The 16,328-nt window shown below is 44.1% G+C and overlaps 1 protein-coding gene across 1 annotated transcript in view; it reads left to right on the forward strand.

Moving 5' to 3' along the window:
- The first annotated feature begins 10,155 nt into the window (after positions 1-10,155).
- The window catches only part of LOC140917004 (pinopsin-like), a 146,738-nt gene continuing 140,565 nt past the window's right edge, over positions 10,156-16,328 (forward strand). Inside the window, exon 1 of the mRNA XM_073358900.1 lies at positions 10,156-10,516. Within this exon, the coding sequence (XP_073215001.1) occupies positions 10,156-10,516 (361 nt within the window). The remainder of the gene's footprint in view (positions 10,517-16,328) is intronic.

Genomic DNA, 16,328 nt, shown 5'->3' on the forward strand with positions numbered 1-16,328 from the left:
TCCGCTCCGCTTGCCATCCTGCAAACTGCTCTGCTCCGCCAGCCACTCCGCTTGCTGTCCCGCAAACTGCTCCGCCAGCCACTCCGCTCACCGTGCTGCAAACGGCTCTACCATATAGCTTCAGGCTCCCCCACTACTTAACACAACACTCAGTGATTTCAGCTCTTTTGTGATTTCACCTTGTAGTAGGGGAGCCACAGTGCTGGTGCACCATTAGCCCAAAGTGAATTCAGCTCAGCAGCCTATAACTCGACTCCTAATAGAATCAAAATTAGCTCTGATATTCTACAGTGGAGAGAGGAGGAAGTGCAATTAGCATGTAAGGCCCTCACCAGGGAGCCCATACCACCAGATACTAATACCCATTCCCAGCCTCTCTCAATTCACAGAGTTTTGGAACCCATGTCCCTTGCCTAGCGAGTGCTACTTAGTTGATGGCGAGTCCCTCCATCATAACAAAAGGCCAAGTACAGTTCCACTGTCCTTGATTCCCATAATCAGGGTAATAACAATTTATTCTTCCTGCCCCAATAACAGAGACACTGGGGATCCCACAGCAGCCAAAGTGACCATTTGGGCAGCTATGGCCCCATTCTAGGCGGGGTGGGTGTGCCTATGCAAATGAGATCAGCCCCTGAAGTTCTTTTCCACAATTTGCCACACCTCACCACCAGGTGTCAGGGTGGAGCTCATCCTGACTCTGCTTACACTAGTTAGGCAAAAATCCCACTGGCTTCCAATGTTTCCTCGTTGTACATCAGAACATAGGCATTAAAGGAGTAATCTTACCTTTGCTGTCCAAGATTCAATTATGGAAGACACACAACTGCAGGCCAATCCATCTGCTCACCATTTGCTTTATCACCTCTACACCAAGCTCCTTTGTTAATCTTCTGTGGTTTTCAGGGGTTCCAAATGAACAAGCGTGGCAACAAGCTATTGCCTCCATGAAGTGGAAAAAAGTGATATTAAATCTCTGAAAATTTTATCAAGTGGTCCTTAATACTGGATTTGGCACAGAGCTCAGTCAAATGGCAGAACAACCATAATCTCATTTGACACAATCCACTGTGGTAATACACAGTATTAGCCTGGGAGATGGCCACCACACCAGAACTGATGCCACTGGTGCAAGAGTCTGGGAAATGTATTTGCAGTGGGCTGGGAGAAAAGGAGGTTTGGAGGGTGTTTCCTTTTAAAACTACTGTTCAATAGTCAATATACTTGCTCTGCTCTCCCATCCTTTAGTACAACTGCAAGGAGAAGCAGATGAGAGTGCCCATCTGCCGCCACCTGCCCATACACTTCTCTTTGGCAATCTGCAACCATTGGATCACATGTGGAAGGGGCATCCTATTACCAGAAGATCCCCTTTCCCTATGAGTCAAAAGGCTCTGGGTAAATTGAAATGAAGAGAGCTAGAGGATGTCCAGAAGGGTGGCTTGGATGGAATAAGAAAGGATTGGTGGGGCAAAGGAAGGAGAGAATGTGAAAGGGGATGAGAGAAGCAAAGAGACTGACGAAAAAGCTGGGACGGAAATGGCAGAAAAAAGTCATAACATTTCTTCACCTCAAAAAACCCCCAAACACTCCTCTCTCCCACACAATATAATTTACCTGTGATAGGACTCTATATAGAGTTGCTGAGCACACCTGCTGACTCACTTGGACAGCCAGACCAAGTTGGGATTAGTAACTCCAATACTGTAATAATGGGTCCTCTAATCTAGTAATATGATTCAATAGTATTTTAAAAAAAACTTAAAAAAAACCAAAGTCACTCCCCTCTGCAAAACACTCACTGGGACAAGGAACACCTGTAACTGTAAAAGATGTCCTGTGGATATTGCAGTGCTACAGTAGTGGTAAGCTGCTGAAGAGCTGAGCCCTGCTCCATGGTTGGAATAATTTTCTGGGTGTGTCTGCTTTTCCTGCCTCAGGGAAACTGCACAACAGCAGCACCTACAGTGGGAGGAAGGATCTGCCTTTGTAATTTTTGGTTTAATTTGTGTTCACAGCTGTCATTCTGGAAATGTTGTCTCAGCCCGCACATTAATAGACCATGAGATCACATAACAATGCCATGTGACTGCAATGACAAGTACCACACCATAACTCACAGATGGGAAATTGTTGGTCCATACTCTTCAGCAAATACTTATCAATAACATATAGACCTGGGTGATTTTTTTATCAGCAAATAATAAATTTGCCAAAAAAGCATTTTAGGGGGGCACCAAAACAATTAGAGTATTTGGGTCAAAATTTGGTGAATAGTTTTAGCTGAAAAAACAGAACATATTTTTGCAGGAAGTGTCAGAAGATTTTGAAGTGCTGAATGAAATTTTTGTTTTCATTTTCATTTTGATAAGAAAAACCACGAAAATTCTGTTTGGAACACTTCTTTTTCCACCTACCCCTGATTTGTTGCTTCAGCCAATGAAGCAGAAAAAAACAATTATTCACTCAGCTCTAATAATATATTCTGAAAAATCCAGATCAGGTCATGAATGATTTGCAAAGAGAAAAAAATTCACAAAGAACATGCTTCGCAGTGAAGAATGTAACCAGCTCTAATCCACAGCAAACTTTGATGTTACTGTGACAGGTTCAGACACAGAGACCCCCTTGGGACTGTCACTTGATGTGCTGAGACTACCTCTGAACCTGTCTTCCCTGCCAACTTGGGACTTCACAACCCTGCCTTGTTGAGCCAGATACGCTAATCTGCTGCAACACAGACCCAGGGTCTGAACCACGCACCCCAAAGCTGCAGACTTAACTGAAAACAGCTGAAGAAGTGCCCCTGTCTCCAGCACCCAGACATCCAACTCCCAGTGGGATCCAAACCCCAAATAAATCCGTTTGACTCTGTATAAAGCTTAAACAGGGTAAACTCATAAATTATCTGCCCTCTATAACACTGATAGAGAGATATGCACAGCTGTTTGCCCCCCCCCCAGGTATTAATGGCTTACTCTGGGTTAATTAATAAGCAAAAGTGATTTTATTAAGTATAAAAAGTAGTTATGTTTAAGTGGTTCCAAGTACTAATAGACAGAACAAAATAAGTTAAGCAAAATAAAACAAAACACGCAAGTCTAAGCCTAATACAGTAGGAAACTGATTACAGGTAAATCTCACCCTCAGAGATGTCCCAATAAGCTTCTTTCACAGACTAGACTCCTTCCTAGTCTGGGCCCAATCCTTTTCAGACTAATGTTGTGTCTTATAGCCTGGGTCCAGCAATCACTCCCCACTCCCCGTAGTTACAGACCTTCATTCCAGTTTCTTTCAGGCATCTCTTTGGGGTGGATAGGCCATCTCTTGAGCCAGCTGAAGACAAAATGGAGAGGCTTCCAGGGCCTTTTATATTCTCTCTCTTGTGGGTAGAAACCCCTTTGTTCTTCTGTGCAAAAATCACAGCAACAAGATGGAGTTTGTAGCCACCTGGGCAAGTCACATGTCCATGAATGATTCAGCTTTTTGCAGGCCAATGCCATTGTTTACATGTTAGTTTGAATATTCCCAGGAAAGCTCAGATGTGGATTGGCGTCTCCCAAAGTCCATTGTCAGTTAAGTGTTTCTTGATTGGGCACTTACTGAGAATAGTCCTTTTTCAAGAAGCTGACCAAATGCTTCACTGAGGCTACTTAGAATCAAACACATTGAGATACAAGTACATAGCCAATATTCATAACTTCAAATACAAAAATGATACACACATACAGACAGCATAATCAGAAGCAGCAAATTACAACCTTTCCATAAACACCTTACTCGACCTCCTTTGTACAAGATTTGGTGCAACTATAGGACCTTGGTTGCAACAATGATCTATACAGTCACAGTTCATGTCATTAACGTCACAGGTTTCAGAGTAACAGCCGTGCTAGTCTGTATTCGCAAAAAGAAAAGGAGTACTTGTGGCACCTTAGAGACTAACCAATTTATTTGAGCATGAGCTTTCGTGAGCTACAGAGCTGTACAAGTACTCCTTTTCTTTTTATTAACGTCACAGTTATCTCCCACTGTTTTCATTTGTTTTAGGAAGCTCCCTGAGACCTTAATCCTACATAATCTTGTGCACATGAATAACTTTATGAAAGTGAGTAAAACCATTGTCTTCAATGGGGTTACTCATATGGGTAAAGATACCTGTGTGGGTAAAAGTTTGCTGAATCAGGGCCAGTTCTAGGGACAACCAAGCAGCCATTTTGGCAACTCTTAGCTGTTGACAGGAGCCATTTTACCATCCAGAGTACCTTGCCGCCGCGAAAAAAAGCACAGAGGTACAGTGCCCCTTTGAAATTGGCTGCTTGGTTGTCCCTAGAACTGGCCCTGATTCAGCAAACATTTACCCACACAGGTATCTTTACCCATATGAGTAACCCCATTGAAGACAATTGTACCGCTGTGCTTTTTTTCGCTGTGGGAACGTACTCTGGCTGGTAAAATGGGTCCTGTCAACAGCTAAGAGTTGCCAAAATGATATAGAAACAGCAACAGAAATAGGTGATCCTACAACAGGGACAGAAGCCTGGGGGTGGGGGCAGCAGCTCCCTTGAGTCTCTTTCAGACCCTCTTTGAGCTGTTTGCAGTGTCCTTGCCCTCAGTTCATAGCATGGGGTGGGGGGTGTTCCCTAAGTAAAACAAACGGACAGAAAAAAGGTCCTCGCCCCTCTCTTTCCCTTACGAGAGAGGGAAATCCAAGTGAAAGCAAACAAAGGCAAAAGGTGGCCTGGGGCTCAGGCAGTCTTCCAGGATTCAGTTCTTTAGACCTGGCCTATCAGCAGGACTATTGTCTTTTACTGGGATCTACCTCCAGCCCCTCCTCTTGGGGCATCCTACTTTGCAGCTGGTCCATATAACTTAAGTACCCATCAGGCCTATAACTGTCTCCCTCTCAGCTAACCTGTCTCTGTTGTCAACCATCTCGGATATGTATTAGGGGGCTTATTCCTTCACCCGCTTACTTCCCTGGTCCTTCTCGCATGAACAGAGAGCAACAATACCCGAAGTCCAAAGGTGCAAACAATTCAATGTTTATTGGGGTGAACTTCCAGCAAGCATGATTCCAGTTTCCTTCCTTAGTGTCCCTCTTCCCAGCTCTGACACCACAGAGCCTTATCTGTGTTCCTGTTCCCATTTCCTCCCTTAGCAAAACATGATTCCAATTTTCCCACCCCCATTCCCTGTTCCCATTCCCCGCTTACTTCCTGATTGACTGCAGACTATATAGTAAACCTTGAGTTCTGCTTAGCTATACCTTAACCAATCATTTTACTGAAATTTAACAAATCAATCATAACATATTGTAACATGATTATTTAACCAATTATATCCCACCACCTTAATTAGTTTACACACAGCAAAATTAATTATACAGAAGACAGAAACAATCACAGAACCAGACAGAGATTATACAGACAAACAATAGGGAAATGGGGACTACAGTGATAGAACAACAAAGAAATGAGGATTTCACATCCCAGCTATTGATAAGTGAGTTCTTTCCAGACAGGATGCTATCAAACTAAGTTTCCTTTTACATCTGGCTCAGACCACAACTGAACCCCCCCCCAAAACATTACTGTGCACCCCTCTTGGAGGGATACCCCACAGTTTGGGGACCTCTGCTCTATGGCATCAAACAAAACTATGTCTTCATTTTCAAACCCTTTATGTCATTCCCCTCCCCCACCTATTATCTATAATTTATTATTACGTTAACTTTTGAAATGATGTTAAATGTCCATCGCCCACGTGTAAACTTTTCAAAGAAGCAGTTTCTTACTTTCTCTGCAAAAGATTGCACTCACCACTGGTGTGCCCCCTTGTGGCTAGGAAGAGCATAGGAGGATCTTTGTTGTCTGGTGCACTGTGTAAACAGCAAGTCTGGCCTTGTAGCCGTCTCTCTTCCCATAACTTGGCCCTGCAGCTAGGCCACGTTTAAGAGCACCCTTCTGGCATAACAAAAATCACACAAGCAGGCCATTGCCTGTACAACAGGCTTTTGGACCAAACTCTGGCCCCATGGTCTGTGTAGCCTCTTGGCTCAGTGCTTTGAATGTCTTTATCCCCTTTTATTGGGGCATCGGACTTCATAACACCTTTTCCAGTGGCTGGGATGGGAATCCAGGCTCTCCCAGTCCTCTGGGTCCCAGACTAGGAACCCTGTGGTGACCAGGCAAGCTCTGTCTATCTGACCTGCCCCTTCTACCTTACTGGGCTTCTTCCTACTGTGGCCTTTTCCCCACAACTTCTCTAGGTTTACTCAGTGCCAGGATTCTCAGGGTCCATTACCCCTCATTCCCTCAATAAATCCCAGAGCAAAAACACAATCTTAAAACCAAGTTCTGCCCTCCTCAGACATGATCTTTTGTTCCTCAACTGAATGCCTACCAGGGCTCTCTCCCTGGAAGTCTGAGTCCTGCCCTTATATCAGGACTCACTATTGGAGCCTGCTCCACCTTAGTGGCCACTTCTAGACTCTCTTGGCCCCTTGCCAGACTTCTCTACTTATGACAAAAAGAAAAGGAGTACTTGTGACACCTTAGAGACTAACCAATTTATTTGAGCATAAGCTTTCGTGAGCTACAGCTCACTTCATATCCGATGAAGTGAGCTGTAGCTCACGAAAGCTTATGCTCAAATAAATTGGTTAGTCTTTAAGGTGCCACAAGTACTCCTTTTCTTTTTGCAAATACAGACTAACACGGCTGTTACTCTGAAACCTACTTATGACAGGAACCCAGGGCCAACTCTCCCCCTAGGCTTCACCCCCAACCCTGGTCTCCCCATTCTTTTGTCCCATAGAAGTGACTGCAGAGTTCTTCACTCTCTCCCTGCAGCCCCCTTCTGCTCTAAACTTCTCCTGTATGTAGTCTTCTCCGAGTCCCTCCACAGCTGGGCTGCATCATCAGTTAAGCATGGCCCACCCTCTAAGTACAGCCCAGTATGTTAACTGGTCTCTCGGGCTCACATTAACTCATTTCTTGCCTGTGTGGGGTATGCACACCATCACACTCCCATGCTGGCCCTCATGTTTGGGAAGAGCAACCTGTAAACATCTGCAAAGGTACCTCATCAGCCTCCTTCAAATCCATGCTTAAAATTCTCCATTGCCATGATGCCTACAAAAAAACCCTTGGCAACAGTTGGGCCTCTGATGTCCTAACACCACTGCTGATCATGTTAACCAATACTGTTTCACTGTTTCCTTTGTCTGCTCCATTGGTCTTTCTGTATCCACCTCTTTTCTCTTGTCTAACACTTAGATTGAAAGCGCTTGAGGGCAGGAATGGTGTCCTGGGGTATAAAGGGAAGGGTAACCACCATATAAAGGGAAGGGTAACACCTTTCTGTATACAGAACTATAAAATCCCTCCTGGCCAGAGGCAAAACCCTTTCACCTGTAAAGGGTTAAGAAGCTAGGATAACCTCGCTGGCACCTGACCAAAATGACCAATGAGGAGACAAGTTACTTTCAAAGCTGGAGGTGTGGGGGAAACAAAGGGTCTGTCTGTCTGTGGGATGCTTTTGCCGGGAACAGATCAGGAATGCTCTTCAGAACTCCTGTAAAAAGTTAGTAAGCAATCTAGCTAGAAATGCGTTAGATTTCCTTTTGTTCAAATGGCTGGTAAATAAGCTGTGATGAATGGAATGTATATTCCTGTTTTTGTGTCTTTTTGTAACTTAAGGTTTTGCCTAAAGGGATTCTCTATGTTTTGAATCTGATTACCCTGTAAGGTATTTACCATCCTGATTTTACAGAGGTGATTCTTTTACTTTTTCTTCAATTCAAATTCTTCTTTTAAGAACCTGATTGCTTTTTCATTGTTCTTACGATCCAAGGGTTTGGGTCTGTGTTGACCTGTGCAAATTGGTGAGGATTTTTATGAAGCCTTCCCCAGGAAAGGGGGTGTAGGGCTTGGGGGGATATTTTGGGGGGAAGATGTCTCCAAGTGGGCTCTTTCTCTGTTCTTTGTTTAACACGCTTGGTGGTGGCAGCATAGGGTTCAAGGACAAGGCAAAGTTTGAACCTTGAGGAAATTTTTAACCTAAGCTGGTAAGAATAAACTTAGGGGGTCTTTCATGCAGGTCCCCACATCTGTACCTAGAGTTCAGAGTGGGGAAGGAACCTTGACAAATGATCTTTATGTTCTGCATTTATACAGTACCGAGCACACTGGGGTCCTGGTCCATGACTAGGGTTCCTAAGTGCTACAATAATACAAGTGTTTGATAATAATTCTCTTTGGGAATGTAACACAATATTATCAGAAATAACCAGACAACCACTTCCCAACAGCTATAAAATTAACCACAGCAAAACCAATAATAATTGATCAGCAAATGTCAATTTGCATAATTCTGATGAACTACTCACATCAGTACAGTTATTTATGGGTGTAAGCCTTTGAAAGGATTGGGCCCTTGGGTAAGAAAAGGAATAATATTGAAAAATATTATTCTATAATTGTCATGGCTTAACTTTGTCTACCTCTAGTACCTACCTCTTCCCACTGTAGTGATAACTGAGAGCAGTCCAAAGGGGTTTGCTACTCCTGTGCACATGTGTTTGCAGAAAAAACATTTAGAGGTTGTTTTTCTTTTCGGGTGAGACGTAAAATAGTCCTTCTTTTACCTTACTTTTCCTTTGAATTCAAGTTACTAGGTAATCCAGTTAACTAGACATTTTGCGGCATTCATATACTTTGAAGTATCACTTAGAAAGCAATTGTACAAAAGCTCTAGTACATTGTTAAACCTATTTAAAACCACACTCTTATTGATGTAACTGGGGGCAGGTTAATGTCTGTTCTCAAGTTAATTTAAGTCCAAAACTTAACATTTTGTAAAGAAAAAAAAAAGCTGTAAAAAAATTAAACCTAAGAGCAACAGAATTGTTTCCTCTCTATTAAAAACAAAATTAAATGTTAGAAACATAAAAAAATTACCTTTGACAGTGTCCTTTCAACACCAATTGCTTGTAGATAGGAAGCTGCATGAAGTTTGCCATATTTTCATACCTTTTTAATGGTTGGAGAATACCCACTCCTATTTAAAATAAAAACAATTTCCTCAAACTTGATATAAATCATTTAGGACTGCATGCTAAGCAATAAGCATGAGCCACATACTCTCCTTTTGGATGGATCTGGATATGATGATAACTTGGATACTCATTAGCAAGCTCCTCTCTGTACTTTCAGAGATCAAAACTCATCGTGAAAACATTTGTTGTATTTGTGTCAAACAGTTCATACTTTAACTCCTGCTGATTACTAATAAGGACTAGGTCACTGATCAATCAGTTTTCTTTAGGACTTTGATTTACATATTACAAACATTTTTCCAAAGGAAAAAAATGCCTTACAGTAGTCCATGTTACAGCTACGTGCATTTTGTATTATATAGCTCTGTGACAGTGGTACATTTCAGCTGGCACTTAAATGCTAAAGACTTTCCTGGGACTTATCATTCTAGCTTCTTTTTTATTCCCCAGTTGCAATTTATAGAACTCTTTGAAAACTGGTTTGATACTGTAACGATCCAGAGTACTGTCACCTCCCCATTAAGATTTAAAAAAATAAAAGACAGCAGGTACGTATACACATACACACAATGGAAGAAGAATAAAACAGGCACCTAATTCACTCCCTCATTTTTGCGTGGTAAGTAGTCTGTTGGCCTTCTGGGTTAGGATCAGCCCCTTTCTGTGTACGTTTTCCTGACCTACATTTTATTATCAGGTAGCTGCGGTTACATTTTTTTATTTCATACTCTACACCAGGCACAAATGAGGAAGACAGAAAGAGCCAGCTCCTAACAGCCACATGGTGGAGCATTAAAGAAAGAAACAAATGCTTGCTACATTTAACTCATTGATGTTGCAGTTTTACCTAAGTAGAAACTATTATATCTTTTATATATATATATACACACACATGTAAGAGAGTGAGGGCTTTTTAGTGGGTTGTGGGTGTGTGTTGGTATGTGCATAAGAGATTTTACTCTGCTGATATTGCAATGCTTAGCCAAGCAGCTGGAGCAGATCTGGAAAGAGACCTACTGAGATGACCGTGCCTAACATCAGCCACAGTTGCAGTGGCAAGCAGCTGGAGCAGATCTGGAAGGAGACCTACTGAGATGACCGTGCCTAACATCAGCCACAGTTGCAGTGGTGTTAACAGTGTTTGGTGCAGCAACAGCAGCAACCAGAGACATGGACAAGAGCAGAATTTGAGTCCCACTGGCCACCTGATCACTGCCATCTGCCTTGGCATCATCGGGACCCTGGGCTTCCTCAATAATCTCTTGGTCCTGATACTTTTCTGCAGGAATAAAGTGCTACAGTCTCCGATTAACCTGCTGCTGATGAACATCTCTGTGAGCGACATGATGGTGTGCATCATGGGCACCCCGTTCAGCTTTGCTGCCAGCACTCAGGGACGCTGGCTCATCGGGCCAGGTGGCTGCATCTGGTATGGCTTCATCAATACTCTCTTTGGTAAGTGGCATCCTCCTGCTCTGGTGTGTGCCCAGCATGCCACCTCCCCTCCTGCATGGTTTAGAGCCTCTCCCAGGCCTGTGCACACAGGGAGGCGCTAGGGTACCTCACCATACAATTCACCCCCCACAGCCTCCCCAGCTAGAGCTCCCAGCACTGAACATGGTTTGCATAGAAAGCCCTGCACTCCTTGCCCCCTTTCAAATAGAGGTGCTGAGCTGCTGCCCACATCTAACTCCACACACCAGGTAGCAGCGAGCCCATTCACTACCTGTGCCCTGGCTCACAGCTTTCCTGTCAGACTTTATGCCCCTCACTGCAGTGTGGAAAAGGAAGTGACAGAGAGCACCAGCACAGACCTCCCCACCCAGACATGACAGGCTCACATTAGGGTGATGTGTGGGGAAGGTGTGTGTGCGGGGGGGGGGGGGAGGTGAAGGGCTGTGGGGCTATATGTGTGTGTTGGGGGTGGGGTGGGGGGAAGAGTGAAGGGCTCCATATGTCTACCGCACACACTAAGCCTGGGCTCTGACTTAGTCCGAACCCAAGTCCCGCTTCCATCCACACACAAATCAGTCTGACTTGGGTCAGCAAGCACTCGGCACCCGGGTCCCAGAACCTTGCTAAGGAGCTGAGTCCTGCTGCAACTCGGGTCCAAGCCCTGTCATGTTGTAATTTGAACACACTTCAAGCCATAGATCTGAGTGCAGTATGGACACAGTAGCACAGCTGAGAGACCCAGGTCAAGCAATTGTAAACCCAGGTTACTATGCAGTATGAGTTCTCAAGCCTTGCTTGGAAACACTGAGTCTTCAGGACCAGGTCCCACAGACCCAAGCTTTTCAATGCAGCGAAGAGATATTCTTTGTGTCTGGGGGGAGGGGGAGGAGCTGAAGGATTGTGGGTCTGTATATGTCTCTGTAAAGGATATGTGAAAGGCTGTGGGACTGTGTGTATGTGTGGTGAAGAGCTATGGGACAATATGTGTGGGGGTGAAAAGCTGTGGAACTTTACATGTGTGGTGAGGGAACTGAAAGGCTATGGGACATTTGCATGGGGCAGAACAACAGTGTGACTGCATGTGTCTTTGGAGGAGACGTGAAAAGTTGTGGGACTGAGAAAGTGTGTGAAAGGATAAAGAGCTATAGCAATTGTATACATCTTGGGGGGTGATAAAAGGTTGTGACACTATGTTTGTGTGGAGCAGTTAAAGGCTGTGGTGCTGCATGTGTTTAAGAGGGGAGGCAGTTTTGCCCACTCACAATTTTGTCATGCTTGGCATTTTCCTTAAATTTCCAGCTCCTGGAGTCATGCAAGTAAGTAAAACCCCAACTTTCACTTTTTTTAAAAAAAAACCATTATAGCCCTCATGGTTGTAGTGAAAACTTGAAAACATGATTGTTAGAGGATCAAAAAGCAAATAAACTTAAAATGTATTATATTGTTTAAACCTCATAATTTTTAGGGACCGGAAACATAATTTTCTTTAATTTTTGGGATTAACAATACTGGGATGGGGAAGGAAGAAGCTCTGTGTGTGTGTGAGAGAGAGAGAGGACTAGGAGGGTGTAAAAGAGAGAAGGCAAGAAGGAAGCAGGGGTTGTGTGAGGGGGAGAGAGAGAGGAAGGAGTGTGAAGGCACCTGAGTGGAGACTGAAGAGTGTGTGTGCAGAAACCTGAGGAGAGCACAATGGGTTGTGTGTGTGTGTGAGGAAAGGCGGAAGGAGTGTGGGGCTCTCTGTGTTAGGGGGACACTAAAGAGCTGTGTACTTGAGGGTGACAAAATGCTGTGTGAGGAGAGTCTGGGGGATGTTGGTGAAGAGTGGACTGAAGAGTGCTTTGGGGGGTTGTAAGGCTGGGCTGTCTACATAAAGGGGTTTACTGAAATGCTGTGGGTGCTGTGAGGTGGAAGTAAGGACTCTACATGTGATTGTGGGGAGGGAGCTAAAGACAATGAGATCTGAAGGGGTTAGGGGACTGAGAAATAGGAGGGATGGAAGTGTAAGACCTACAAAGTAGGAAAGGAGATTCAGGAGAGCTACATCATCTCTTCCCACAGTACTGAGGGAAACTCTCAGAGAAATCGCAGTTCATCAAACCAGGGATAAGTCAGGGCGATTGTAGGGAGAGGAGAGGAAGAGAGAAGGGTGCAGACCTGCAAAAATTAGAGGGATGAGGGGAGAGAGAGAGACCCCAGGAAAGAGGTTCCCCAAAAGGGAGGTGGATGGTGTGATAAATATGGCAATTTCCTGCAATATCCTGGATAATCCTTATTGAATTAAGTTTAAGTATCCTTTCAGTTCATTGTATTAAAATGCAAATGTTTATATATTATTGTGGGATTGTATATAATGTCCCTAGGGAGGGGACCTGACTCATGTAAACCCTGGAAAGTGTAATGAGCTTCAAAAGGACTAATTGAAACAATGTGCTTAAAGTTAAATGGGTTTTCTGGGAAATCTCTTGGGGGAGGGGTATGTGAATATAACCTCTCCAGTTACGCAGGACATCAGCCCTATGAACCTTTGCCCTGAGGAGGAGGCGGCCCGTTGTCTATGAATTACCTATTCCCAGATCAAAGACCCAAAGTCTATCAAGGAGGGACTCACAGCTTTGGAGACAAGGTCGTTATGAACATATGACCACAAACAACCCCATGGTAGGGTATAAAGAGCCCTGGTTAAAACTGGGGTGATCTCTGGTAAGCTTATTAGCATGAATGGAGGTTCTTTCATTGTTTTTAATCTGTGTTCTCTGTAATGCTTTCACCTTATGAATAACCATACTTGCTTTGAAAGAGCTGTGTGGGAACTTTACTGTGAGCAATTACATTTTTTATAGCCTCTGAGAAAGAAGGGCAAACTGGCCTGATAAGACAGAATGTCTTGCTGGGGAATTCACAGTGTAGGCAGGGAACTGTGCAGTCTGGAATCACCCTGGCCAGGAGCGAGAGACACACATGTCTCCACCCAAGACAGGTGACACCTGGGAGCCAGCAGCCTAAGAGTGGGTGTGCCCCGCATGGCGGGGGAATGCAGGTGCAGTTGCCCTAAACTGAGACAGACTTGTGCTGGGTGTCCACATACAAGCCCATCTAACCCTGGCTCTGTACTGAGGTGGCTAGCCAGAGCTGCCACCTGCACGGCAACGTCCACACTGCTATTTTTAGCGCGCTAGCTCAAGCAGAGCTAGCGCATGTCTGTCTACCCAGGCTCTGAGGCTTGCTCCCAGCTGCAGTGTAGATATACTCAAAGTCATTCCAAGCAGTGAGGCATCTGTAACTTAGACGGGCGCTTAGGGCTGTCTGTGGTATGCCACGGCTGCTTGGGGCAGTCCAAGACTGGGAGGGTGGAAAGAAAGCTTCAAGCCACCTTAGCCTGCCCCTGGGATGTGAGTTCTGTGCCGGATCACTACGGGTATGTCTACACTGCAATCTCAGGATGGGATTGCAGATCATGTGGACATACCTAATCTAGCCTTACTGTAGCTATCTTCGATGTCAGAGCAGTGGGATATACAAGCCTACCTTGGACCCTGGCTAGTTACTTGCACACCACTGCAGCTTCACTACTCTGGTACCCAAGCAAGCTGGCTTAGGTATGTCTACACATGCTGCAATTACACCCCATGACAGCATTGTAAGCATATGCCTAGAGTCAAATTAGAGAATTCCTTTGCAATCAGTAATAATTTATCTGCAGACAACTGTTAATCGGGTGCACAATCCAACCATGTTGTTATTAGAATGATGTTTGGTAACACATAATAAAGGTACCATTCAAACAAATATTTGTTTTCATGGATTTGTAATTACTGCACAAAAATTCCTGCTACATAGAAACCTGCTATATTAAGTCCTAGCTCAAGTTAAATATTCATAGCATTTAAATAAATAAAAAAATACTTGGTGAGGTTTTTATGTTCCGAGCGGGGGGAATTTTGCAACCCAATAGCAAAAAAGAGGTTATATTTAAAAGATAAAAGTGATACTATCTAATGGTGCCACTATGCTATTCTAGGAAAGGGTCAGCAAACTAACCCACAGATCTTTACATGTCTCTATGACTGACATTTGGACTAGATTGTCCCTTCCCACAAAGCAGAGCAATGGTGGCAAACAGCTCCAGGAGAATGGAGTTTTCAGGATATCATCCCTTGAGGTTGGAGGGACTAATGGGGTGCAAAGTGGGAAGGGGGATGTGGCTTCCAATCCCAGAGAATCCTGGGACTCAGCATAGAAGGGAAGGTTGAGAACCAGGGAGACAGGGAAGTTTGTGGCTCCTCTCTGCTAGCACGACTTATTCAGGCATCATCCTCCTTTGACTAAATCTCACATGGCTGTTCAGAAGCAGCTGCCAAGAGTTAGTACTGCTTCAAGCAGTATTGACCCCGAGGGGATTTCTGAACAGAAATCCATTGGCTCAGCACATATGATGCCTTACAGGCGTCTGATCCTGTCTTCCACTGCCTTCCAGCCCAGTCAGCACCCTAAAACCCAATGGAGACAATGCTCCATAGAGTGCCAACAGAATAGTTCCTAAAAGGCGTGGGGGGAAAGGGGCCACAATACATCAGAGCCATAGCTCCCTCCTCCCTGCCTTTCATCCAGAATCTACTAGATCTCACATTTTACTGTGGAAAGAATGATGTGGAGCATTGGAATTAGCTGCATACTGATGTTGCTTCATATTCTTGGAGCATGAGGCAGGTGCAGTGCACAATCTGCACAAATGCCAAGATGCGTTGAAACAGGAATCAGTTTAAATTTCCAGCCAATATGTTAGCAGCAATCCTAGACAATATTAAAGAATGGGCAATTTACTTTCTAAACATGTTCCCATTCTGACAGAGCTAAGGTATTCAATTGTTATCGATTGAAAATATCAAAAACAATCAGGACTGCTTTCTAAAGTGTGTGTGTGTGTAGAGACAGGCAGGCAATTAGAAAAAGACAAAATTATTTGCTGGCTCTTGAGCCTCTGCAGTGAAGAAGGATCTCAAAGTGCTTTACAAGCTAGATATTTATAGCATCACTGAAATACAGCCAGCACTGGTGTGGAGGGTAGAAAACAACTGGTGTTCAATATACTGCACAAAAGTGCTAGGGAGAAGGAATTTTGACCCAGTATAACTAGTGCAAATCTATAACATTACAAGAGACCCAAGGGATTTTTAGTACCCACACAGAATAGGCAGGGCTTCAATTTTTAAGGTCTTACCTGAAAGATTCTCATAAAGTAAGATCAATTTATTTACCTATGAAAGAGGAATTGTCTCTGCTGGAGTATGAACTTGTTCTTCTAGTGGGTTTCAGTACCTGAAATATGGGGCCCAATCACATTCTCATTGAAGCTAATGGCAAAATTTCCATTTGGGGAGCGAAAGCTGACCCCTGAAGCCTAGATGTCTAAGCTATCCTCCCCAACAACAGCTTGGTTGTTGTAAAGGGTGAGCCAGGTGTTGCTTACTTTCTTCTCATGACAAATTGAACTGACCCATGGCACAAGTGAGGGAAGGCAGATTTGACCCATTATCTGTAAGCTTAGCAGTCATCTTTACGGAGAGACTAGAGTGCTACCACAGATAAGGCTGCAGCTGGAAGGATGGTTTTGTGATTAAAACATTGGCTTGTGACTCAGGGAGATCTTGGTTGAATTCCTTGCTTCTCCACAGATTTCCTGTGAAACCTTCAACAAGTCATTAAGTCTCTCTCTGGCTCAGTTTCCCCTCTGTACAATTGGGATAATAGTTCCTTTGTCTGTCTAGACAATTTAGATTGTAAACTCTTTGCACCAGGCATAGTTTCTCACTGT

Source organism: Lepidochelys kempii, chromosome 9, assembly GCF_965140265.1.
Source record: "Lepidochelys kempii isolate rLepKem1 chromosome 9, rLepKem1.hap2, whole genome shotgun sequence".
NCBI classification, from domain to species: Eukaryota; Metazoa; Chordata; order Testudines; family Cheloniidae; genus Lepidochelys; species Lepidochelys kempii.